This window comes from Fringilla coelebs (assembly GCF_963513975.1).
Source record: "Fringilla coelebs genome assembly, chromosome: 1".
Classification (NCBI taxonomy): Eukaryota; Metazoa; Chordata; class Aves; order Passeriformes; family Fringillidae; genus Fringilla; species Fringilla coelebs.
The window spans coordinates 107976402-108000362 of NC_140028.1; the positions used below are offsets into that span (position 1 = coordinate 107976402).

Genomic DNA, 23961 nt, shown 5'->3' on the forward strand with positions numbered 1-23961 from the left:
AAACCTAGATGCATTTTTAGACTCAAAATATGAGCACACTTGTGTCTGAAGAAACTGTACTATAATATGGTAGGGTACTGGATGCAAGCATTTCTCATTAATACATTTGAAACAATAATCTTGGCAGCTTAATGGCTGCACACCCAGTTTACCAACCCTAGCTAATCTTTACTGTGAGACATTACTGCAATAGTAATTTCAAAATAAACGTACCTTTTCTTTTTCTCGCTCAATTAGAAAAAATAAGTATTCAAAGCTCCGTGGAATTACACCTCTCAGACTGTGAGTGAAATTATCAGAATCAGATGGTCCTAAAGAGATTTTTTTAATTAAAAAAATAATTAATTAGTAGTACTCAAGAGTAGCGGCTGACATGAGGAATACATCTCAAGACAAAACAAAAAAAAAATTTAACAAACCACTGAAAGATTAATCTCCATGCACTTACCCATCATAGTAAAGGTTTTTCCAGACCCAGTCTGGCCACTAACAAAAAGGAAAAAAAAAAAGTGAGATTAAAATCTATTTTGAATTTTTCATTCATCTTCACCTTTAAAGCTTACAACAAGCAAATAAAAAATTTTCTAAACTGAAGATAAGGACAGAGAAGCAAATTGAGAAGCCAGTCAGCTAAAAAGGTATAAAAATAGAACAGCAAATTCTACCAAGAAATCCCATTAGTTAAATCCCATTTTGTCTCCCCTACCACCCACCATTTCCTTCATCATTTCTGTTGGAAAGGGAAGTTAGCATTAAAATGAAGGCATTCAAATATATACATAAAATTAATTTTTGGGTCAATCTTTAGAGTTTCATGTCACTCAGGATATATTTGGATATAAGGATATATCTGACTTAAAAGTATTTTTTGCTTTCAGAGTTTTTTTCCTAATGTAGTTATTAATCATGCTAGAGAAACTTCAGGGCAATTTAGTTTCATTGTTCCACATTTGTATATTGTAACAAAGTGGACTTCATAGTTTTGCAAAAGCTGTGCCACACTAAAAACACCCCAGTAAGGTTTTGATTAGATTCGCCCTTTAAGTCAGCATTTTCTGACCAAAGTGGTTCCTCAGTTTTCAAAATGAAAAAGATATTAAGTTAATACAGCGATATTCATACTACTAGTCCTGGATATAGTTCTACCTTAAAAATATACTAAAAGTTAAAATTATCATTGATGAGTTTTCCCACAGCCAGCCAGGAGCCACTGAAGAGTTGAACTGTCCAAATGTGAAGTAAAAGATTTTTTCCTTCCGTTTTACCATGGACATACTGAAAACCACTAGCTTTCTCTTTAACAGTACAGTAACTTCTACAACCACTAGCTTTCTCTCACTTTTTAAGTAAATGATAGTAAAACTGAAAGGAGTTTACATTGTCATTATTAGCCTTAAGTGTTAAAAGCATAACACCTACATACAGATTCCTCCAAAAGAGGGGCAAGGAATACCATCCAATACTGCAAGAACATTCCTCAGGCTGTGCTGCAGTAAGGAAGCACTTTTAAAGTTTACTGTAACATCAGGCAGGCTCTGGCTCTTGAAATCCCAACTTCTTATTAGCAGGATGTCCTTAAATGTCACCATTGCTATGAAATGACTGCAATTGCCACGAAATCACTTACTATGCAAAGATGGTTCCATTGTAGCCATTCATACAAGATTCAACAATGTTTTTAGCCACACTTGAGAACACAGACTCCTGCGGACAAGGGAAAGAGAAAGCACTTGGCACCACCTGTTTAAATATCTGTTATATCAGTGTTTCCTATGCCATAACTTTATAGTATATAATAGATGCATTCCTTAAGGTTAGACATGTATGATGAGCCCTGGAATTCTCAGAACAAAATGATACATCCTAAGTCTTTGTGACATAAATCACTCTCTCTCTGAAAAAATTGTATTCCTTGACAAACTCAAAGAGACATAATAAAATTCAGCATCATAGTAACAGTTTCCAAATACATAGTAATAATTTTGATCCAGTGGTTTTTATGTTACGAAGATACCATCGGTAGGCCAGGTACCTCTGACATTTATAAAATCTAGCTTTCAACATTTGCCACTGCACAATGGCACATTCAACAGAGCTGCACAACTTAGGCTCATCTGTCTTCACATTTTTCTCCTAGATCTGCAAGAACAGCCAAGCTACAAATAATAGCCTAGAGCAGGTGAGGTTTTTGGGAGGTTTTGTCTAGTTTGTTGTTTTAACAGAATTTAAATGGAATTGGGAGACCTAGCAGAATTAAAATTACATTCAGAACATCAATCACCATATTATGGAAATTAAATTGAAGTTCTTTCCAGTATTACTTGTCACAGGTGAGCATTTAAAAGGCAAAAGTAGAAGAAGGAAATATACTAAATAGAATAGAAACTCTGAAGTTCCTTAAATACAAATGTGCAGAACCAGGAGTTGAGCTTGATGAGTTCCTTCCAACTCAGCATATTCTGTGATTCTGTGAAATCACATCTTACTATCAGCTACTGACTGCCAGTTATTTTTATACATTTGTCTCAACAGGCAGATTTATTTTCTCTCTATGGTGTTACCATAATGTTTAAAAACAAAACATTCAATTTCAATTCAAACTCCAATTAAAGAAAGTAACAGCTAAAAAAAAATCACATGAAAATGATTAGAGAGCAGAACTTAGTGCAGCATTGTATACTGTAACAACGTATTTCCATTCTGACCACTGCAGAAAATTACACTTAATGCACTACATCTTTAGAAATGCTTACCATAGCAGCTGCCAAAATTTGGGTGAAAGTAGTAGTTATGAGATTCTGGAAATGATTACCTGTGTTGTTTCCATATTTGCAACGTAATCAAAAGTGAAGATCTTAGGCTCAGGCTTTGAGTGCAGGCGGATGGTATTTGATGAAAGCACAGATAAACACAGGCCATGATCTCCATCCGTTAATGCAGTGCTGTCTGAAGGGGGACGCACCCGTACAAAAACTTTGATAGCATCACCTTCAGCACTAAATAAATGTTTATGCATTAGATTACTTCCAAACAGATCAGCTGTCTGATAAAATTAAATTGCAACTATCAGATGAAGCATATGAAGTCTTACAAAGGCATGTCCGAAAATCATACTACTTGTAGACAAAATCAATAGAGATAAAAATGTGACAGATTTAAAAAACAAAGAACATGCAGTTACATGCAAGTCATTGCTGTGGCATCTACTTTAGCTCTAAAAGAACACATTGCACAGTGAACATGAGATGCCCTTCTTAATCCTGGAAGCTTTAATGGACCAATGGATCAGATAATGCTATGGTCCAGCAAAAAAGTTGTCAGCATTTTTCTTTTGTGCTCACAAGAAGGGGAAAAAGAATCAATTCTTCATCAATGAATCAAATAAAGCATAGCAAGTACCTGCATCTAAACATCCCTTAACAATTTCATCACATTTATCACCTTTAATAAGTAACTGTGCATGACTTACATTAAGGCTCTGAAGAGTTCTGCCATAAAATAGTAAAGAATTAAATTCTTACAAAGTGGTAGGAAACTTGGATTTATTTCAATCTTTTTCAAAAATTTTAGCAGGAGGGTTTTGGAACTGCTATTTTTACTTTTGGTAAGAAGAGAGAACAGTTTTAAGAGTGGGGAAGGGTCTTCATGAATGAAATGTGCAGTTGGGTAGTGGCAGAGGAAAGGGCTGAGAACATAAGCAGCAGCTGAGAAAAATCCAGTATAACATTTTCCCTAAGACACACCAAATTAATTTGCCAAACGTGCTTTCATTATTCTGAGTCGTGGCACAGTTTACGCTTTGAGGAGGGTTTTTTGGTTTTTGTTTTAGTTTAGGGCTTCCTCACAGGACTGAAGCTCCTAGTGGGATATTTTTTCATATAAACTCTAAAGTCCAGCTGCAGAATTAGTGGACAAATGAAAATTTATTGCATGGCAGCGTTCCAAGAGGAACACAACATGTCAGTGTAACAGTTTTATTATGAATACATATTTTTTAAGCCTGTAAGGATATTAGGAGAGAAAGGCAGCAACCTTAAGCAGGTAAAGATTGAAAGAAAAAACTTTGAATTATCTCACAAAGTTATGCTAGGTTTAGTTTGCACTTTTTGTGCAATGTGATTAATAATATATGGGAACTGGCCAATATTATTTTACCTAGATGAGTTCAGCAAAGATATTGAAGAGTCACGCAGATCTCCTATAAAAGAGAGACACACAAAAATGAAAATAAAATTACTGCTCAAAATTCCTGACTTAAATAGAAAATACTGTAAGCAGGGAAATAAATGGAGAGCCTAATAGATACCTGTTTAGTGCATGAACAGAACTGCATGAAAATATTTGGTAATTATCTTCCTTTGGCAGAAAGATTTCAGTTTGTTACAGAGGAAGTGAAAGCTCCAGTCCTTTAATGTGAATGTGCACACACTTATCAACGTGCCATTTGTTTATTCTGGCAATAAGGAGGCTCTGGGAGACCTTATCACTCTACAGCTGCCTGGAAGGAGGCTGGGGTCAGACTCTTCTCCCAGGTGACAGGACAAGAGGACACAGCCTCAAGCTGTGCCAGAGGAGGTTCAGGTTGGACATCAGGAGGAATGTCTTCACTGAAAGGCTGATTAGACTTTGGAATGGGCTGCCCAGGGAGGTACTGGAGTCACCATGCCTGGAGGTGTCTGGAATGGCACTCAGTGCCATGGCCTGGTTGACAAGGTGATGGTCAGTTATAGGTTGGACTCCATTATCTCAGCGGTCTTTTCCAAACTCACTGATTCTGTGAGTGAGGCTCATTTTGCACAGCTTCAGATTTCAAGGAGACAGCACATATTACCCCATACGTAAATTAAGTGACTTATTTTTTCCTTAATCTGACATCAAAGTCCATAATATAGTCAAAACATTAACTAACAGAACTAACAAAATTGTATTTAGAAAATAAGCAAAATAACAATGAAAGACAATGCCTCAAAATATTCCATTAATAAAGTATTTACAAAATCTTTATAAGCACACAGGTTTTTTTGCACACTTTTAACAGCAGAATGAACAATGACGTGCAAAGATGCCTACCTTCTCTTTGACGCTCATACAACCTAAATATCCTGTTGCTGCATGAGCTTCCGTGCCGTTTTGATTTACTCAACATCTGAGAAACATTTTAGCTTCTCATTAAGTAATTTATTCTTCAATTGCACAAGTTATCAAGGAAAGGAGGGCAGTTAAAAACTGAAATCAGACCGATAGGTACTCGCACAGTCCTGGGAATAGCCTGAAATTGTGTCAACGGAGGTTTGGGTTGGATATTAGAAAAAGGCTTCACTCAGAGGGTGTTGGGCACTGGAGCAGGCACCCCAGGGAAGTGGTCACAGCACAAGCCTGACAGAGTTCAGGAAGTGTTTGGACAATGCTCCCGGGCACATGGTGTGATTGCTGGGGACGGTGCAGGGCCGGGATTTGGACTCGATGATTTTTGCGGGTCCCTTCGGAATCAGCTTATTCTGTAATTCTGGGGAAGGGCCGACTCCCAGACCCCGACACCACCGGGGCAGCGCTCTGCCCGCGGGCAGCGCAGGAGGAACCCCCCGGAGCACCTGGCCCCGCTGGGGGACACCCCCCGGAGCACCTGGCCCCGCCGCTTCTCCCACGCGGGTGATGCCCCGCCAGGGCACGGCACAGCGCGGCTCTCCCGGGCACAGCCGTCCCACAGTCTCCCGGTCCCCCCGGTACTCCCCGAACCCAGGGCGCATCCCAAGCCCCTTCCCGGCCGTTCCCCCTCACCTTTCTCGCCGGGAGCCATGGTCACTCCAAGCTCGGCGACTCCCGCCCGCCCGCCGCTCCAAAATGGCGGCGCCTTCGAATTTGGCGCTCAGCGGCGCGGCCCCGCCCCCTGCCCGAGGCCGGCGCGGCCGCCGCCATTGCTCCCGGCGCGCGCGTGCCCCGCCATTGGCTGCGGGCTCCGGAACGGAGAGCGCGGGGCGCGCCCCGCCCGGAAGCGCGCGCGGTGGCGGCGGCCATGAGCAAGAGGAACCAGGTCTCCTACGTGCGGCCGGCCGAGCCCGCCTTCCTCAGCCGCTTCAAGCGGCGGGTCGGGTATCGGGAGGGCCCCACGGTGGACACCAAGGTAACGCCCTGGCCCGCGGGTGGGAGAGGGCAGCGCCCGCTTCCCGAGCCTTGATGCCCGCCCATCCCCTCCCGCTGCCTTCTCGCGTAGTGGGCTGTGGGGAAGCAGCATTTGTAATGCAAGGGGGAGCCGTAGTTACTCGCTTAAAACTGACTGAAATCCTTTGTGTAGCTTGGTTTTGCTTCTGTGTTGGCGGATCTAGACAGCTGCAAGGCTGCTGCGGCGGCCTTGCGGAGCAGCCGCTTCAGCCTCTCCGTGCCCGTGGGGGCGCGGGGGTGTCCGGGCTCGAACTGGGCTTTAAAAAGCCCCGGGCGGTGAGGCGGGGGGCGGTGTGGAAAAAAATGTTCTAAAAGTACGGTTAAAAAAATATTGTAAAGGAGTTAACATGAGTTTGAACTGATAGAGGAGAAATTTAGGTTCTATATATGGAGAAAAAGTCTTAACTGTCAGGGTGTCAGACATGTTCTCTAAAGACATTGGGGATGCCCCGGCCCTGGAACTGTTAAAGGCCGGGTTGGATGGGACGCTGAGCAACCTGGCCTAGTGGCAGGTGCCCTTGTCCATCGCGAGGGGGTTGGAACTGGATGATCTTTAAGGTCCCTCCCAACCTAAAACATCTTGCTGTAGGTCCGTAGTCATGAGCTGTGTTGTGATGGCTGGAAAGGCTGGGGGTTAAAAGGCAGCCTTTCCTGAGGCACAGTTTTTTTCTGCTTCTAATGTGTTTTCGCATGTGTTTCCCTCTAAATAGGATTTTAGAGGATACCTTAAAAATGAACTTACTGTTGTATATATATATACGTATTCAGTAGATTACAGTAATCTGTCTATACTTTTCCTTACAATATAAAGTTTTCATGTCCTCTAATATTGCCAAACTTCAGGTTGCTGCACTGAGGTTTCCATGCCTGAAGGTTTATTTTAAAAAAATTAAAAATTACCCAAATGGATTCTTATGTCCCAGTGCACAAGTTTGAGAGAGCAGAAGCAGGAGTATGATATTCCTCATGTCAGTGCTGCTTACAGTGATTTGTTTAGTCAGGTTTAATAACCCAGCCACCATGGACCCACATTTCCCTTTGTGCTGCTTTGAGTACAGCACAGAAGTTCCAAGTTCCTTGCATTTAAAGCTTTTCTTAGTGTTGCATAGCAGACAGTGCTGCACAGTCAAGATGGCAAAGAAAATGAATTAATTTCTTGCTTTCCAAGTTCCTTCTGGTCTCTAATTGAAGGAGCCCATACTCCCATGCTAACGTTTTCAATGTGAAGCCATGTCTCCATGATAGAATTGGTGTGTCCTTTGGACAACGTGTGTTGGGAGGGCCTGACACTGGCAGCTATGCCAGGTCTCCTCAACAGCCTTTCTGCAAAAGTGAAACCGAGTAGTACCGGCCCACAGATGATCAGGATGGCTTTTATTTCTCTCTTGTCCAGAGAGAGCAGCTTCCACTTGCTGATGATGACAGTGACAATGGCAGTGACAAGGAAGATGAGCAGCCTCAAGTGGTGACACTGAAAAAAGGGGACTTGACTGCGGAAGAAGCAATGAAAATTAAACAGCAAATCAAAGAAGCCTTAAAGTCAAAAGAATCAGGTGAATTTCAAACTACTAATTTCTTGCTTTGTGTAGTCAAAGGGATAACCCACAAAAGCGGGTCTGATACTTGCTCAGCTTTCTACTGTAATACTACCTTTGATTAGTTCTGAGTTTTTCACCTACATAATTTGCACTTCTGGTTCCTAATCTCAAGTCATTAAGTGCATATTCATGCTATCTGGCTTTTTATAATGATGTAGTTCTGTGCTTCTTGATTGTACACCATCCTCCCTCTAAATACTCCCTTAAATTAATTTTTTTTGTATTTTTGTAAATTAACTTTTTTGTTGTATTATTGCAGTGCACAGTCTTTTGACATCAGCTGTGATTTTTTTAACTCATTGACTAGTTCAGCCAAATTTGACAGTGGAGTGAATGTTTGAAAGGTAATTGTATGAGTTCATGAAAGAGGGTGTCAGGGCAGAGGGATTCAGGTCTGTGCTGTGGTGGAAAGAATTGCAGATGTGTGGCTTGGGAACATGCTCACTTACCTGACTGGTCCATGTGATTACTTGCTTAAAATCAACCCCAGTATGTGTTGTGACTTGCAGATATATTAAGCAAGATAAACAGATGATACAATAGTGCCAAAAAGCAAGGTCTGGAAAAAGAAAATTTCTCTGTGTCCTGGTTTAGGGCAAATTTGGGAGAAAACCTCCAAAAGAGACTCCCCCAGAAAGCAAACTCATGCTGCCCCTTACCCCTAGCTGGTTTGGGAAAAATTTCCTTGGAGAGAAGTGGAAAAAACCTGTTTATTTAACAGGCAAAGCACTCTCCAGCACAAAAAAATGAGCAATACCAGATGACAAAACTCATTTACCACTCTGAAGAGAAGACAAATTCAGAAAGTCTCTCCTGGGTTGTTGTTATTATATCGCAACAGTTCTGTTGTCATTATGTTGCAAAGGTTCCATATTGCTAGAGTTGCATACCACCTTGATGGTTCACATGGGCAGCTCCTCTAAGCACTGACCCTTCCTTCTTCTCACAGTAGCCAACTGACTCCAGTTCCCCCTCAACTAACCAATCCACTCTTTTATAACACTCTTCTTCTTAGTGGCTACAGCCTGTTAGGGTCAGGCCTTTTCCTAATCTCTAATAATTGGCTCGGCTGCAGCTCCTTAGGGGTAAGATTACTTTCTATACTACCTTTAATTTCTTATATTGTATCCCCCCACACTGGGGTAGTCACTCTCTTATCAATCCCTCCAGCACTGGGAATGGCTGCTGCCCAGGGAAGGCCCAGGGTGGCCACAAAGTGCAAACACTCGGTGCTCCCCAGGTCCCCAGTCCACAGCAGGTTTGAACAGTTCCAAGAAAAGACAATTCAGGGCAAACATCCCTGCTTCAGCTAGCTAAACTAACCAAAAAGCAAAGGAGGGCCCTCTTCTGCTCTGTCTGTGCCCAGAGGAAACAATCCAGTGCAGCATGTAGAGGAGGAGTGCAGTTTCTGATAACAAACTCCATGCTTCTTCTCCCTGCCTTCACTCTCAGAGCCAGTCTTGAAGGCACAGAATATAATGTCCAGCATAAACAGAGCAGAGGACTGGGGATACAAATATCTTAAAGTCACCCTAGAACACTCTGCCACAAAGAATTACACAGAATGGAAAGATGGAAGTGGTGCAGGAGGGGCTGCTACAGTTTTGCAATAAGCATGAGAAACTACAGCTGATGGATACAGTTATGTTAAGAATTTCTCTCAGTATTCATAATTCAGGTATGATTGACATAAGTGCTCCAGAAGCTTCAATCATCACACAGGGTGTGATGAAATGTAGCTTTATCTTTTGCTGACAGAAGACTTGACAAATTGAATGTAGCTAGTTGTCTCTAGTAGAAATGTCTTGACAATTAAGAATATAGGAACTGGAACCCCACAAGTATAAAATAGAAAGGTGAATCATAGAAGCTGGACATCTTCTGTGGTTAGACATTATGGCTATTTACAAAAGCTGCCAATTGAATTTAGAGCACACTGTGAGGCCTAGCACATGGCTATCAATATGATATCCTTAGCTTCTCTCTTTGTCTGCCATTTGGATTTGAAAATTCAGGTTCATGCTATCTCTGTGTAGATGTATGTGTTAAAATTCAAATGGTATAAATGGACAAGTCAGTAACAGAATTGGGAGAAAATATGTTGAGAATCTTACATTTTTTGAAAAGCAGATTGATAAAATTAATAGATATAATAAATAATAAAATAATATAAAATCTTAATTTTTAATAATGTCAGTTAGCTTGAAACTAAATAAACCACATCCTATTTTCTGCAGGTAGATATGTATTTCTTAGGTCTAAGCAGGTGTATGACTTGAACTCCTCTGAGAATATGTGCTCAGCTTTGGGCTTACTTCCTGGTGTCTTGTTATTGAAGTGTAATGCATATAGATGCTTGGTGTCACAGTTTCTAAAGTCATCACAAAATTTCTTTTCACCCTCCTAGTATTGGGAGAAGTTTCAACTTATTGGAAAGAAATATCATGGTTCTTTCTGAGCATTGCCTTCCTTTTCATATAAGCAACTTGAACTTTGAGTGATCACAGTAGGAGGAAAAATCATTTTGTAAGGCTGGGCAAAAAGAAGTAGTTGTCCATGAGAATCTATTGAGGTGGAGTCCATGCTGTGAAAAAAGTCCAAAAGAGCTACCAAGCTGAATACACAGTGTGAAATGGAAGTGTATTTGAATAGAGTGACTGAACTTACTTGGTGGAAAAAGACATTCCTAAGACATAATTGTATGTAGTGAGGATGGCAGTATTGAGTCCCTGTAGGACTTTGTCACCTCTGCTTATTACCCCTTCAGTCCTTCAGTAATAGCTTGCATTTGGAGGGAAAAATCCACAGAAGTAGGTAGCAAGAGTGTTGGGGACTGCAACACTCTGTTCTGCATTGTGTTCCTGTTCATTCATCTGCCTATGCAGTTCATATGAGGTCATAGTGTTCTTTTCCTTTTTATGGCTTATGGGAATAAACAGGGTAAGCACCTCTGTGTTCCTCTGCTATGGAGAGAACCCAGTGTGAAATTTCCAATGAAGGGAGGTGAGTGACTATGCTATGTGACTATGCTACAACTTGCTGAAGGCTTTTTTGCATTTTGGGCCATTTTTGCACTGTCAGTCTGACCTCTAGATTTAAATTTTGATTTCTAGTCTGAGACAGGTATTTAGACAGCTGTTTACTTCCAGTTTGATAAAGAGTTTTGAGTAACATGAGAATTTCTTTTATTTTTTTGGCTGTCAGTTTTGAAAATGGTAAGTATGAAGAAAGTTTGGTGCTGCATGACTTGGTTGCATTTCATGTTGCTTTGATTTTAATCCCAGAGTTGAAAGTCAAATTAACTTAATAGCTACTAAACCTTATTATAGAGTCCCAAATCAGATCATTAGTGAAATTACATGAAGCTAAAAAGCTAATAGGAAAGTAAATTTGCCAACTGAAAATCTTCCTTTCCAGCATGCATCAATGCTGAGGCACTTTGATAGATCCTAAGAAGTGTGCTATCTGTTGTGGATACAAACAGTTTTTCAGAACTTGGGAAGTGCTCAGTTTTCGGGTTCTGCCATCTTTTCTCTTATATTGTAGTGATTGTCTTCATTTAAAGGACCTTATCTTTAGGTTTAGGATTGTGATATTACTCCAGAATTTTCCATAATCTCATTTACATACTTTCCCCTTTATTTTCTTCTACAACCATTTTGACATGGCTACAGCTTTTGTTCATTTTGGTTTTGTTTATTTTTAATTTTAGACACCAGACGTTCCTGTGATGTGATTTTCTTTTATAGATGAGTAACATTTTTGCATTAATTTGGTAAAACCAGCTGATTAATGTCCTAGCTGCACTTAGTTGCTTCCTAAGGCAGAGCAAATCCTAGCTTTTCTGTTGGCTTTTGCAAGTAGAGTCACAGGGATCTTTTATTTAGGACCAAATCTTTCTTATATGAGAAAACACCCTTCTATATTGAAATATTTTTTTCCATGGAGCAGAGACTCAGAGGCTTTTTAAAAAAGAAGTAGTTTGTGTATCAGCAGTGATTTTGCTTAATGTTTTATGCATCATTTAAAAAATTGTCACTGTTGGTTCAGAGACAAAGAAAAATGGTCTTATGAAAAATTAAATTTGCACAAAAGAAAATACGTGAATTACTGCAAGATAGTTTATCTCAGCATTCATTACAGTCTATAAAATTGGGTTTTTTTCTACTGCTTTTCTACTTCATATGGCCTCTGGGACACTCTGACATATGCAATGACCAAATTTGGCAAAAGGTATCCTTTCTTGTTCAAAGCCTTATAGTATTTTTCTTGTTTCATTCTATTTGCTGGGTTCTGGGGAAGGGCAGTAGAGGGAAGAGGCAAGAGGAATACAGTCCTTGCTGTTTTGGCTATTGGAGCCCTTTCTGAATAAGCACAGGCTCTTCTGATTCAAGCAGCTGATGTATCAGATACGTCTCACAGAGGTAATGCTGCTCTGTGAAATATGAAATATTTCACATAGATGTGAAATAGCAGGAACCTAAATCAAAGCTAACTTTGCAGTATTTAAGTACGGAAAACTTTCCCAAGTGTTCTTATAAACAATTGACACTGACTATGGAATAAGAGTGACCTTATCTTCAAACCACCAGTGTGCTGAATTCCTGGAGTAAATGCTTCCAAAGGCATGGCTAGAGAATAGATGGCCAGAAAGCATTGGAAGGAGCATCTGAAATGGCTGACCTGAACGTCTAACCTCAGAAACCATTAAGAAATTTGCCAGGTTATTGTAATTTTTTTCCTAACCTCCTGTCTTTGAATAGACCTATATGGGTTCCACTGTTCCTCCTGTTGCTCCTGACAGTTTAGTGGCGCTTGTGTTTCCTCTTGGTGCCTCATTGATGTATGTGACAGGAACTTCTGGAAAGTGGTGCTGCTAACTACACAAATGACTACTAAACTGAAGAGCAGTATATCATTTTCAGGCTCTCATTACTACTTTTATTTTAATATATACCTTGAAATGAAAAGAAAAGAAGAAATTTCTGATTTTGTGGTTTCTTAAATTGATGTCACTTGTGAAGATAGTTTTCACCTCAACATCTGACTGTGCTCATGTTGGTCAGCCAGTGGTTTGTGATCCAGATAAAAAGCAGCAATGGCCAAGAACAGTGGGCATTTGAACTGCTAATGTAGTTTTTGACTCATTTTTGAAAAGTGGATTTTATTATTTCTCCTGTAGTGCTTTTATGTATTTTACTTTGTGTGTTTCAGTGTGCTTACCAGAAATCCCACTTCCCATAATTCATAATACTAACAGAGTCTATTATTGGGAATCTGTTTTAAGAACTACCAACACTGAGATTGTTTCTTTAGTTTGGGTTTTTTTTTTTTTTTGCATTCCTTAGTACAAGTCAGTTTTTTGTAGGTCTTTGATGCAAACAAAAACAATAGCTGATACATAAGAATCTGGTGAAATTACAAAGGATAAAGTGAAGTCATTTTACCAGCTGAAAAAGACCATCTTAACACATCAACACAAATTCCTTGAACTGCCTCATCAAATTTTTTCAAAAAGCGTAGTCTGTCCTCACTCTCTCCACATGTAGGCTAGGCCTACTGTGTTTCCTTATCTGCTTCATTCTTTGTCAAGCACTGCCAACACACACTGCTCTCTGAAGCTGGCCTGGGCTTCCTGCTGAAAGGAATGTCCTTGAGCATATCATGAAATTTTGACAGTGTTTAACCAGGCCAAGAGCTAAAATAATTTCTTTTGATACAGAATGACCTGCGAATAGTATTGTAGCCCTGGAGGTCAGAGCTGAGCTAGTTGCCATTTTGGTGGAGTTTTTGAGCTTTGCTGTTTGTGCCCTTAGCTTATTACATGTTTAAATTCATATTGCAAAGATACTTATCAGTTTCTCCATCTGGTTGGCAAAATGAAATTATTTTGTGCAGTTTGCAATGTGGATAGCAGGCCAGTTGTGAGTAAAATTAAAGTTTCTCTCCTCTCTTTTTCTATGGATTACAATTACATAGCTGTTTATTTGTTTTCTTTTATGGATATGCTTTGAACTATATTTTAGGGGTTAGGTTTTCAAATTTACCACTCTAAGAAAATGTAGTAATCTGTTTGTTAAAGAGTATCCAATGGGGGTTTGATTTTTTTGCTCCTCATGCTTATCCAGTAGCTGGTTGTGCCATTTCCACAGCAGTATGGGTAATGTATACATCACATAGACAGTTGTGTCTGCACAGATAGATGTTTTAGATGTTATAGATATTTTTTTATTTTCAGAATTTGGCTTAGATTGTGCCTCAAATCTTGTTTAAATTTAAAGGTCTCTATTTCCAAATAAACATTGTAGTTGTGCAACAATTAGTAAGGGGAATAATTTGCTATTAAACTTCTTAGCCCAAAAATGGAGGCCCAGCTTCTGAGAAAAAGGATGCATAGTGTATTCTGATTCATTAGGGGTAATATGCTTTCAGGAGTTCTATTTCCCTCCCAGAATTTACTGTAGGCACTTCCTAAACTTCTATATCACATGTACAGCATCTAAACACTTAAGCTCTCTGTGCACAGTTCACAATCGATCCATTGAGAACTATGTTTTTCATATCTGCAGTTTATTTTTGCTGCTAATTCCTCGTAGCTGTAATGCTTTTCTAATGTGCCAAGAATGAAGTATTTTTCCCCAAACCTGTTTAGTTATTTTCTGCATAGTAGTATTTTCTCATAAACTAGTGTAGAATCATAGAATCAAGGAAGTGTTTGGTTTGAAAAGACCTCTAGGATCCATGGAGCCCCACTTATTAACTGTGCACTACTCTGTTGCCACTAAACCGTGTCCCCAAGTGCCACGCGTTCTTTGAACACTGTAAGGGATGGTGTTTCTAGTGCTTGCCTGGACAGCTTGTTCTAGTGCCTGACCACTCTCACAGTGAAGAAATGTTTCTTCGTATGCAATCTAAACTTCCCCATGTGGCCATTTCTTGTCCTGTTGCTTGTTACTTGGGAGAAGAGACTGATGCCTACCTCACTAGAGCCTCCTTTCAGGCAGTTGCAGAGAGAGATGAGGTCTCTCTGGAGCTCCTTTTCTCCAGGCTGGACAACCCCAGGTCCCTCAGGATTTGTACTCCAGCTCATCACCATATGCACCTTTTGGAAGTATGCATTCTGTAGAAGCCATTGACAGAATTGGTGCCTAGTTTTTCAACCTAGGTTTCTTCTTTAAGAGGGTCTCTGAAAATTAAGGCATTCTAAGTTGATGTCTTCATTTGTACCACACAACTCTTAAGATACCAGATTTATTAGTTGTACTGTTTTGAGAATGCACTGAAGAGAGTTTCAGTCAGTGCTGTGTAGATAACACTGAAATGCTAAGTCTTCTGCCGTACTGCTGATATACTGAGGAAAGAATTTGTGGTAAAGAGAAAAGTTATTTATTGGTTTTAATTAAATAGCACATAATCTTGTCAAACACATTTCTGTTGAGTAATGAATTTCACAAAAGTAATTTAGGAAGAATATCTTGCACAGAACCTAAGGCTCCTTAACATTCTGTCACATATAAGTTATAAAAATTGCAAACTACTGCAGCATGAACCTTTGTGTCTGATTCACGACTTTACATTACACTTTATCTTCCGGAAATACTGCCCTGATGCTGTTACTTATGCAGTAGCTTCCCCACTCTGCCTGATAATCATGGAAGGGACTTCTCCTGTTTTCAGGATTGTTGTCTGCTCCTCTGCATGCACTAGAGCAAAATTAGTCAGTTGGAATAGTTGGGTGATTTTGCAGGTACAACGAAAACTTGAAACTTTCATCCATTATGATAATAAAGGGCACGTTTATTACCACTGCATCTTTTCAGCTGTCTCAGCAAGACAATATATTAGGAAAAAAAGCTTTTCTTGTATATGTGCCATTTTGTTATTTAAAGAGAAGTAATTCTGAAATAAGTGCAGTTGTTGTCATGAATTTTACAAATACTGAAGCAGAGTGGGAGGATCCTATGAAGTTGTCCTCTCCATTTTGGTAAGCGGATGTGAATGGAATGTGAGGGAAAAGCTCTACTGCTCACAATCTCTTCTAAGTTAGAGCTCTGGTTAGTGAAATCCCATTTCCAATAGGAACTGCAGGACGATTTTCTTCAAGGGCTGGCTGACATGATGCAGGTGTGTGTACATGAAGGACATGCATTGATACAGTTTATGGCCAAAAAGTATATTTTCATGATTGTTGTATTCTCTCAGAGGCCTTACTGATTTTGGTTCAAGGTCTGTATGTGTTTGTGAACATATGCAGATGAGTTCTCATTTTACTCTTTATTACAGATGATGAACCAGAACCTGCTGATGGAAAAATTATGTTCAGGAAACCAGCCAAACGTTCATCAGAGAAGTGTTTGGACTTCAATGTAAGTTCAAGTAAGAAGATGAAAGAAGCAAAGAAAACTAAGAAGGAAGCAACTACTTCTCAGAGTACAGCTAAGCAAGTAAAAAACAGCAGTCTTCTCTCATTTGATGATGAGGAAAATGATGATTAGGGGATGTATTTTTTTTATGGTTAACTTGCTCATCTAGAGACCTGGATAATATTGAGGGTTTCCGTAGGAATTGAAGCATGGTGTCTTGAGTCTTCTATTACTTTGTTATAGTCCAACTAGAGAAATAATGTATAAAATTAGCATGAGCTAAGTCTTTGCAGTTAGTTGGAACTGTATGTCATGTCTTAATTTTAAAGGAGAATTTAACCATGTGTGTAAAAGCTATTTGAGGTCACAAATGAGTAGCAAATTATACCTGTATATATTCAGCTTACAAATTTTCAATCAATTTTAAAATGCCCTCCATTACTAAGATGTATTTCCTCTATTGAATAGCCTTAGTTGACAATTGTCAACAATTGTGGTTTTTACCTGTTAGTATTGACATTCAAAAGAGAGACACTTCATTGCTGTGAAACAGACTGCAGTTTTCTGTCTCACAGTTTAACAAAAGTTTGCACAACCTTTGCATTTGTGATTTGCAAGATTAGCTCTTGCAGAGCCTTGCAGTAAATGAGGATGCATTTGCAAAATTTATGTAGTCTTTATCCTGTCTTTAGTGAATGCAGTCTAAGAAACATCAAATTAATTTGAATTGGTTGTAATAGCAAGGTATAAAGATTTTGATTCTAGTTGATGGTATCAGCTAATGCAAAAGAAGCCTAAAGCATTGAAGATTGTGCACTTTGGTTTTGACACTGATGGGCTCAGTGGTTTGATGGTGTTTTGGGGTTTTTTTAAAAGTATATTTGTTCCAGTTAACTACTTACATGTTCATAATTATTTGGGATCTCATCTTGTTTAAAAAAACTGTATTTCATCTTTAAGCTGTAAATTTAAGCATTAATTAAGTATTCTTCAAGTAGGGGCGAAGTTGTAAACAGGGAATTTAAGCCAAGAAACACTGTAGCTGTGTGTTTCTTGGTTTAAGACAGTTTCTGGGGCAGACACTCCAAAATGAGTTACTGCCCCTTTTAGTTTTAACTGCTTCCCTTTCACCGATGAGCAGAGATGAAAGCAAGAACATATAAGTGAAAAAAAAAAAAAGTTTACTAAAAAATGAAACAGCAACAGGCAGGATAACAGTAATCATCACCAGATACAAAGGTGCTGAATCCCATGGACTGCTTGGGAACAAAGAAGACAAGATGGCAGAGAAACCCCTCCCCAAAAATGTTGGCCTCCATAGAAGACCACATGGTTCAGGGGACAAATACAAGCTTGTGGAGAAGCTCCTTCTCCTAACCTTGTGTTGGAGAGAGAACACAGGGAAAAAAACCCACCACAGCATCTGAAACTCTGTGAGTATGAAAGTCTCTCTTCTCCAAACAACAACCAACGAGGAACAAGGACGAAGCTAAAAGAAACCTGGACTCCAAAACCAGTCAAATGCTGCTGATCCGTTTGCTCCACATTACCAGACAGGGTGTCTCTCCAGGCAGCAGCAGTAGCTCCATCAACAGTGGCAGCTGGAACTGGTCAGTGGCTGGACCTCGTGGCAGGATTTGGCCTCCTCCTCAGCAGAAGGTGACAGGCAGATGCCTGGGGCAGCCTTGGCTCCACGCCCTCCCGCTGCAGCTGAGCACTGCTGGGGGCTGGAGTGACCGTATGGAGCAGGGGCTGATCTGTTTTTCCCACTGTGGTGCCATGGCTGGCCATCCCGGGTGACAGCAATGAAAAAGGAAGGAAGAAAGGTCAGAAGAGAAAGTCTTCCCTGGCCCAGAGACCAAAACAAAGGGGAGCTTCTGCCTTGCACTGCCTCAGCTTCTCATTAGTTAGCGGGAACGAAAGAGAGGCCTGTGTGAGTGTTGTCTCATTTTAAAGGGATCCTGGCATCTTCTGCCTCCATGAACCTGGGGCAAGATCCTCTGGTTCTGCTTCGGACCCCCAGGTCTTAAAGAGAGAGTAACAACCTTTGGCAGATGGGCATAGAAAGAACGTGTCCAAGATGCTGTCCCTGTAACAGCATCTTTTCTGTAACAGGACAAAACCAACACTGAGAGCTGTTGGGATTTTGGAGAACAAGGTGGTAGGAATGTCACTTGTGACTTTGAAATTATTTGGATGTATGGTGTGTTCTGTAACCATATAAAACCAGTTCTGCTGTGTGACAGGACATTTGAAATTATTTGGCCTGTAAAAGCTTCATCGAGGAGCAAATTTCAAGTTGCTGTGTGAAACAGCTGATTTTAGTTTCATCTGGTAGTAAACAATAATTTATGTTTTCTTTGTAGTGGTCCAAAGAGATTTTAATAAAAATTTCAATACATGAAATGAGATTTTTTTTTTGCCTCCTGATACTGGAGCCTCCTGTGCCTGCTGCCTGTCTCCCTATACATCAGCTTCCTGCAGCATAACATCAGATGCAACTCTACACACTGTTTCGCGCTGTCTGTGTGAGTACATGTTACCCTGATTTTGAAAATTAATAGATCTGTTGTCCTTTCAGAAAATTGAAACCAGACCTATAAATGAATATTAAAGTCTTCTTGCACTGGTTTCATATTAGAATTGTGAGAGAGGTGTTGTGTGACAACCTGATTATTCCCATGAGGACATACTACATTTGTAAATACATAATTTGTCTGTATTCTCTGCATATAAAAGAAGAAGAAATTTAATTAAAAATTACAGAACCAAAGGTTCCCAGGAATTAGTATTTCCACTTATTTTGTACACCTAAAACTTGTTTGAATCCATTAAAAATATATACCAATACATACATACACACCCATGAGTAATCTTGTAGCGTTCCAGTGTACAAAAGGAATATTTGGGGATATGTCAACAATGGAGTAAATACTCTGACTTGCTGAGACTCATCTGAAAGAATGAATTAACCATTGGCTGCTTAAACTTTTCTGGTTCTGTTTGTCAGTACAGAAATATATATGCATACATTTTTCTTGCACAACCTGGAAGCTCATAACTTGAGCTGTGAGGCAGTTTAGGAAAAGTGGATGTGGAGATAAATGCTTGCCAAGGACCAGAGGGCATTTGGTTTTACCTTAAAATTAGAAAATCCCTCACAAATATGCAGTTGATCTGGCCTGTTCAATATAAGATTGAGATCTTGTTTGATTCTGGATAGTAATTGCATTTAAACAGAATTTTTAGTGAAAGACTTAGGAGACTGAAGTCCAATAAAGGGAGAGTTACCTTAAAGTATTGAGTGCAGTACTTATTGAGTGTGGTACTTTTGGTTAATCATGCTTCTTCCTCTACAACCTCATGACAGATGTCTGGAATGCAAATAAACAGATTGAGTTCACTTGGAAATAATAAATTAAAAGGTATGTTGTTGTTTAGGCAACACAGCAGGGGAAAGAAAGGTGGATACAGAAACCCAGTTTCTTTCCTTTATTCCAACTGATTTGTAGTGCTCTGACCAGGAGGAGACCTTTGTATTCATTGTATTTCACTTCCAGTTCACCCAACAATAACTAATTGAATAGTTTTATTAAGAGGTGTGAATGATGCACAAAAACATTTTAATCAGGTAGTCATGTGAAATTCAGTGTTTTTACCATGACACACCAGGAAAATCACACACACTATCAACTCCCATGAAACCTGTGGTTAAAGAGAACAATTACTTGTTCATTTAGGAAAGAAATGTGAAACTCTTAAGCAATCACCTGTTCTAATGGGCCATGGGAAAATAATAATCACAAGTTTCTTATAAAGGGGAAGCCAAAGCTAAGTACATGGAACATGAGGCTAAGACAGGAAAGGACAATTTTCCTGGGTTTTCTTTATCTCTTGCTTGCTCCCATTCCCTGTTCTTTTCCCCTCCTGTAGTGGAAAATATATATGCCTTTATTTTCTCATGGAGTTTGCTGAGTTAAATGTGAGAGCAGTGCTGGAGGAGCAAGGTGAGAGTAGCTAAGGATTGTTACCCAATATAGGAATCTTGGTCAGATGTGGCCTATTACCTCATATGGGAATCTTGTACTGTTTCTATTAATAAAATTCTTGAAATTTCCCAGTTCAATAAGACTAAAACATTTATTGAACTGTAGTAGCATTGCAGCAGCAGATGCTTATAATGGAGGCTTTTTACGCTGCAAAGGTGCTTGGATGTCAGTAGGAGAGGTGAGATGCTCTGTCACCTTAATTTCTTTTGAGGAACCAGGATTTTTCTCTAAATGATAGGAATCAAGGTGAGTTTTCAAGAGTGCTGCATTCTTGATAGATAGAATAAACAAGAAAATGCATGTGTGGGCAGATGGCCCAGGAGTTCATACCATTGATTGTATTTCTGAAATAAAAGCAGATATGTTGTACTGAAAAAGTTCATCTCATTGGGCTAAAAAGGAAGGGATGAGTGAGAATTATATTCTGATAGGTTTTTTTTTGTCCAGCACTTTTCCTAGAAATATCTTTTGGAGGATCAAAGGCTGTGTTTTGCAGACACTGAGCACAAGAAGCCTGTATTTAGCAGTTTTAATTATACATTTTTAAGTTTCATCACAGGACTTAATGTCCTTTTTTACAGTGCTTCAGTATATAATCCTGTTAGGAAGCTGCAGATTTAAAATGAAGCAGGAAGCAGCAATGTCATCGTTTCAGCTGATTGTTTCCCTTATGCTGTAGTGTATTAACTAAGTAATGCTTCACTTGGCTGTGCAGAGCCAGCTGCCTTCTCAAGGACATCAGGCTTGCCTGCAGATGAGTCATTACCTTTTGTGCAGCACACGAGGTATGATGTGCAGCCTCAGCAAGTGTTTGTCCATTGAGGTTGGTTAATAACCTATAGGCCTGTCCTGTGGCAAGATGCCATAAATCAATCCTTTGTGCATTCAGCAAACAGAAAGGCTTGTGTATCAGCTGCTTCTTCAATATCATCCCTTTATTCTCATTCCTAGAGCAAGGTTCCTATCTGCAAAGACATTTTTCATGTTGTAGACCTTCCCTTCTGCCCCACTTCCTTGAGAGCATTTCACAGGCAGCAGTCACAAAGATAGCCATTAAAACCAGGGGAGACACACCATAGGGTTATATGTGACTGCAACCTCCTGTAGACTTCTTCAAGATATTGAGAACCTATAAAATCTCAGGGGCAGCCTCTGGGAAGTAACTTCCTCCTGGGGAAAATGAATGGGACCAGCCAGGAAAATGACACAAGATTGAATTTTACTGTTATTTACCTCACTGTTAGTGTATTTTCTGTTGAAGGTAAAGCAACAGCTGGTAAAGCAGGTCTTTCCCTCTTATCAGAAGTGGCTTTGGTGTCATTCCAATCCATATGGCAAAGGATTCCTTTTCCTTGACTCTGGTGGCAGTCGTCAGTGCCATGCCTGATTAGTTAAGGCCGTGGGCAAGTGGGAGCTACCTTGTAAGAGGCAGAAGTTATTAGAGGAAGGTGTTGTCAAGCCTCTGTAGGATAACGGTGATCACTGCACACTTTTAGATTTGATATCATGAAAGAGTTGTTCCCTTAGGGACAGCACACTAACAACGAACTTTAAAAGGGCAGATTATAAAACTATGAGGAAAATGGTTAACAGCAGGCTGAAGGGCAAAGAGAAGTACTTAAAAACCATAGAGATCTGCCTGGAGGCTATTTAAGAACATTGTATTAGAGGCACAGATGGTTTGTATACCTCTGAGCAAAAACAGCCTATGAGGAAGGATGAAACTCACAGGGTTACGTGGGAGAAAAGCGTGAGTATAGAAAGGCTGAAATGCATCCCTTAAAGATGACGACTGTGTGAATGACAGATGAGGGAATGTTACCAGGAGAGTGGAGGGAGCTGGAAAGCCAGAGCCAAGGAAAAGACTATAGCAGCTGCTGACTCTGGACCCCCAGGATGAAACACCAAAAAAGGGTGAGTCTAATAAAGTCCAGACCACTCTGCCTCTGAAGACTGGGCTACTCCACAGGAGACTTAACCAGAAAAAGCAGTGTACTGTTAATCTGAGTCAGCTAGCACAAGCCAGAATCTTATTAAAGCAGTCTACATTTTTAATATGTTACTGGGCCAAATTTAAGAGTAAAGGAGTAGATTCAATCACAGTTACTCTATGCTAGGACTTTATTTTGACCTTGTATTTTATACAGTGCCAAAAATGCTTTCAATCTTTGCTGAAGAAGGTAAGAGATTAAAAAAAAATAAATTTAACAGTTCTAAAAACTCTGATTTTAGTAGAAGCAAAAAGCCTACATGAAGCCCTAGTAAAAGAAAAAACTCAACCTGTTCTCACACAGCTTTGGGCTGAGAGAGACTATCTGATAAGGATGAAGTGAGGTCTGCACAGCATTTTTACACCCATGCGTAATTTGGCAGATGAGAAATTTTATTGTCGTATATCAGAACAAGAACACACTGATTATAAATTAGGCAGGGAACATCTCAAGTATCACAAACCTGATGATGTGTGCAAAAAGAGTCCCTGTGAAATCAATGAAAGCTATTTTCTAGTTTAAAACCAAGGAAAGGCAGGGGAAGGTTAGAACAACTTATTTTTGCAATAAAACCTTCATGCACAGTCTCACTGGAACTAGAGCCCTGGCATCTAGGTTGTTTTATTCTGCCCTGTTAAATTGAAACAAACAATTCAGCTGCCCGAGTCCCTTCTTTTCTCCTCTGACATGCCAACTGTCTTGAGAGAAGAGATTAGGCATTGTTCTGATGAGTGCTGCAGCAGCAGCAGCAGCTTTATAATTTAAGGGCTACATAAAATTTATGGAGCACTGAGAAGAGCTTAAATCAATTTTATGATTTTCATAAATTATTTCTGGCAGATGAACTTTGTGCAAAAAGCCAGTAATGTTTGAACTGCTTATCCAATGGACAACAACATTGAAAATAGGGATTTTCAAAGGCACCTGTGGGAATTATGTATCTGAGTTTGATGGGAGTTAGAAGATTTGTTCCTCTGAGCTACTTAGTATTTCAATGTAAATTTTTAATCATTACAAATTGCTTAAAATACTTGGTAAAAATCAAAATTAGAGGAGGGTTAAATTTAGAGCAATTTTGAAATTTCATTTAAATGGTGCATATGCTCATAAACAGTGGATGGATAGCCTGTACTTCAAGTGACAAACCAGTCCAGAACTTGTAAAGTTAAGCCTTTTCTTACGACAGTGTATTTTTGGGTTGTTTAGGCCCTATTGACTGAGGAACCTTGTCCTGTCTTCTTTCATACTGTATCTGCAAATTGCTCCAGCTGCTAAAAAGTAGGATCTGCCTGTACAGCAGAAACTAGCTGGTTTCTTATAGCACGTTTCAAGATTATATAATAGGACAAATATAATTTCATGCGTTACAGAAATGAATAGAGACTGAACCTCCCTTCTGGACAAGTAACTAAAGAGATGATAGGATGCAATTCCCATTTTGTCCTAATTTTTGGTATTATTGGGTGTGATTTAAAGAGCTTTCCTCTTCCTGGGCATTATGGTCATCAGGATCCAGGCAGATTGGAGACCTTTCATCTAATTGGGACCCCTCAGAGCTATAATTTTCATGTATAATTTTCTGTATTTTAAGCAGCTCCAACTCCTCTAAACTGACATCATTGTGCTTCAGATTACTTCACATTGAATATACTAAACATGATGGTAATAGGAAAAACCACTGCTGAGTTCCTCTAAACTGCATGGGCAACTTGGAGTAAATTATTTATTGATATTACTGAAAGCATTGCTTTCAGTGAAATGACACTGATAGATACTGAGCGCCTTACTAAACCTGAATAAG

The 23961-nt window shown here is 39.6% G+C and overlaps 2 protein-coding genes across 2 annotated transcripts in view; one reads left to right on the top strand and one right to left on the bottom strand.

Moving 5' to 3' along the window:
* KIF15 (kinesin family member 15) overlaps positions 1-5797 on the bottom strand; it is a gene marked incomplete at its 5' end in the record, with an annotated part of 33281 nt that extends 27484 nt beyond the window's left edge. The window contains 6 exons of the mRNA XM_084226268.1: positions 214-311; positions 449-486; positions 1628-1704; positions 2813-2996; positions 4156-4198; positions 5779-5797. Coding sequence (XP_084082394.1) covers positions 214-311; positions 449-486; positions 1628-1704; positions 2813-2996; positions 4156-4198; positions 5779-5797 — 459 coding nt within the window. The remainder of the gene's footprint in view (positions 1-213; positions 312-448; positions 487-1627; positions 1705-2812; positions 2997-4155; positions 4199-5778) is intronic.
* A 214-nt stretch (positions 5798-6011) lies between these two features.
* Positions 6012-18601, top strand: KIAA1143. Its single transcript, XM_084220901.1, has 3 exons — positions 6012-6121; positions 7553-7712; positions 16041-18601. The coding sequence occupies exons 1-3, from the start codon at positions 6014-6016 to the stop codon at positions 16250-16252; spliced, it is 480 nt and encodes a 159-aa protein (XP_084077027.1). The 5' UTR covers positions 6012-6013; the 3' UTR covers positions 16253-18601.
* Positions 18602-23961: the final 5360 nt, after the last annotated feature.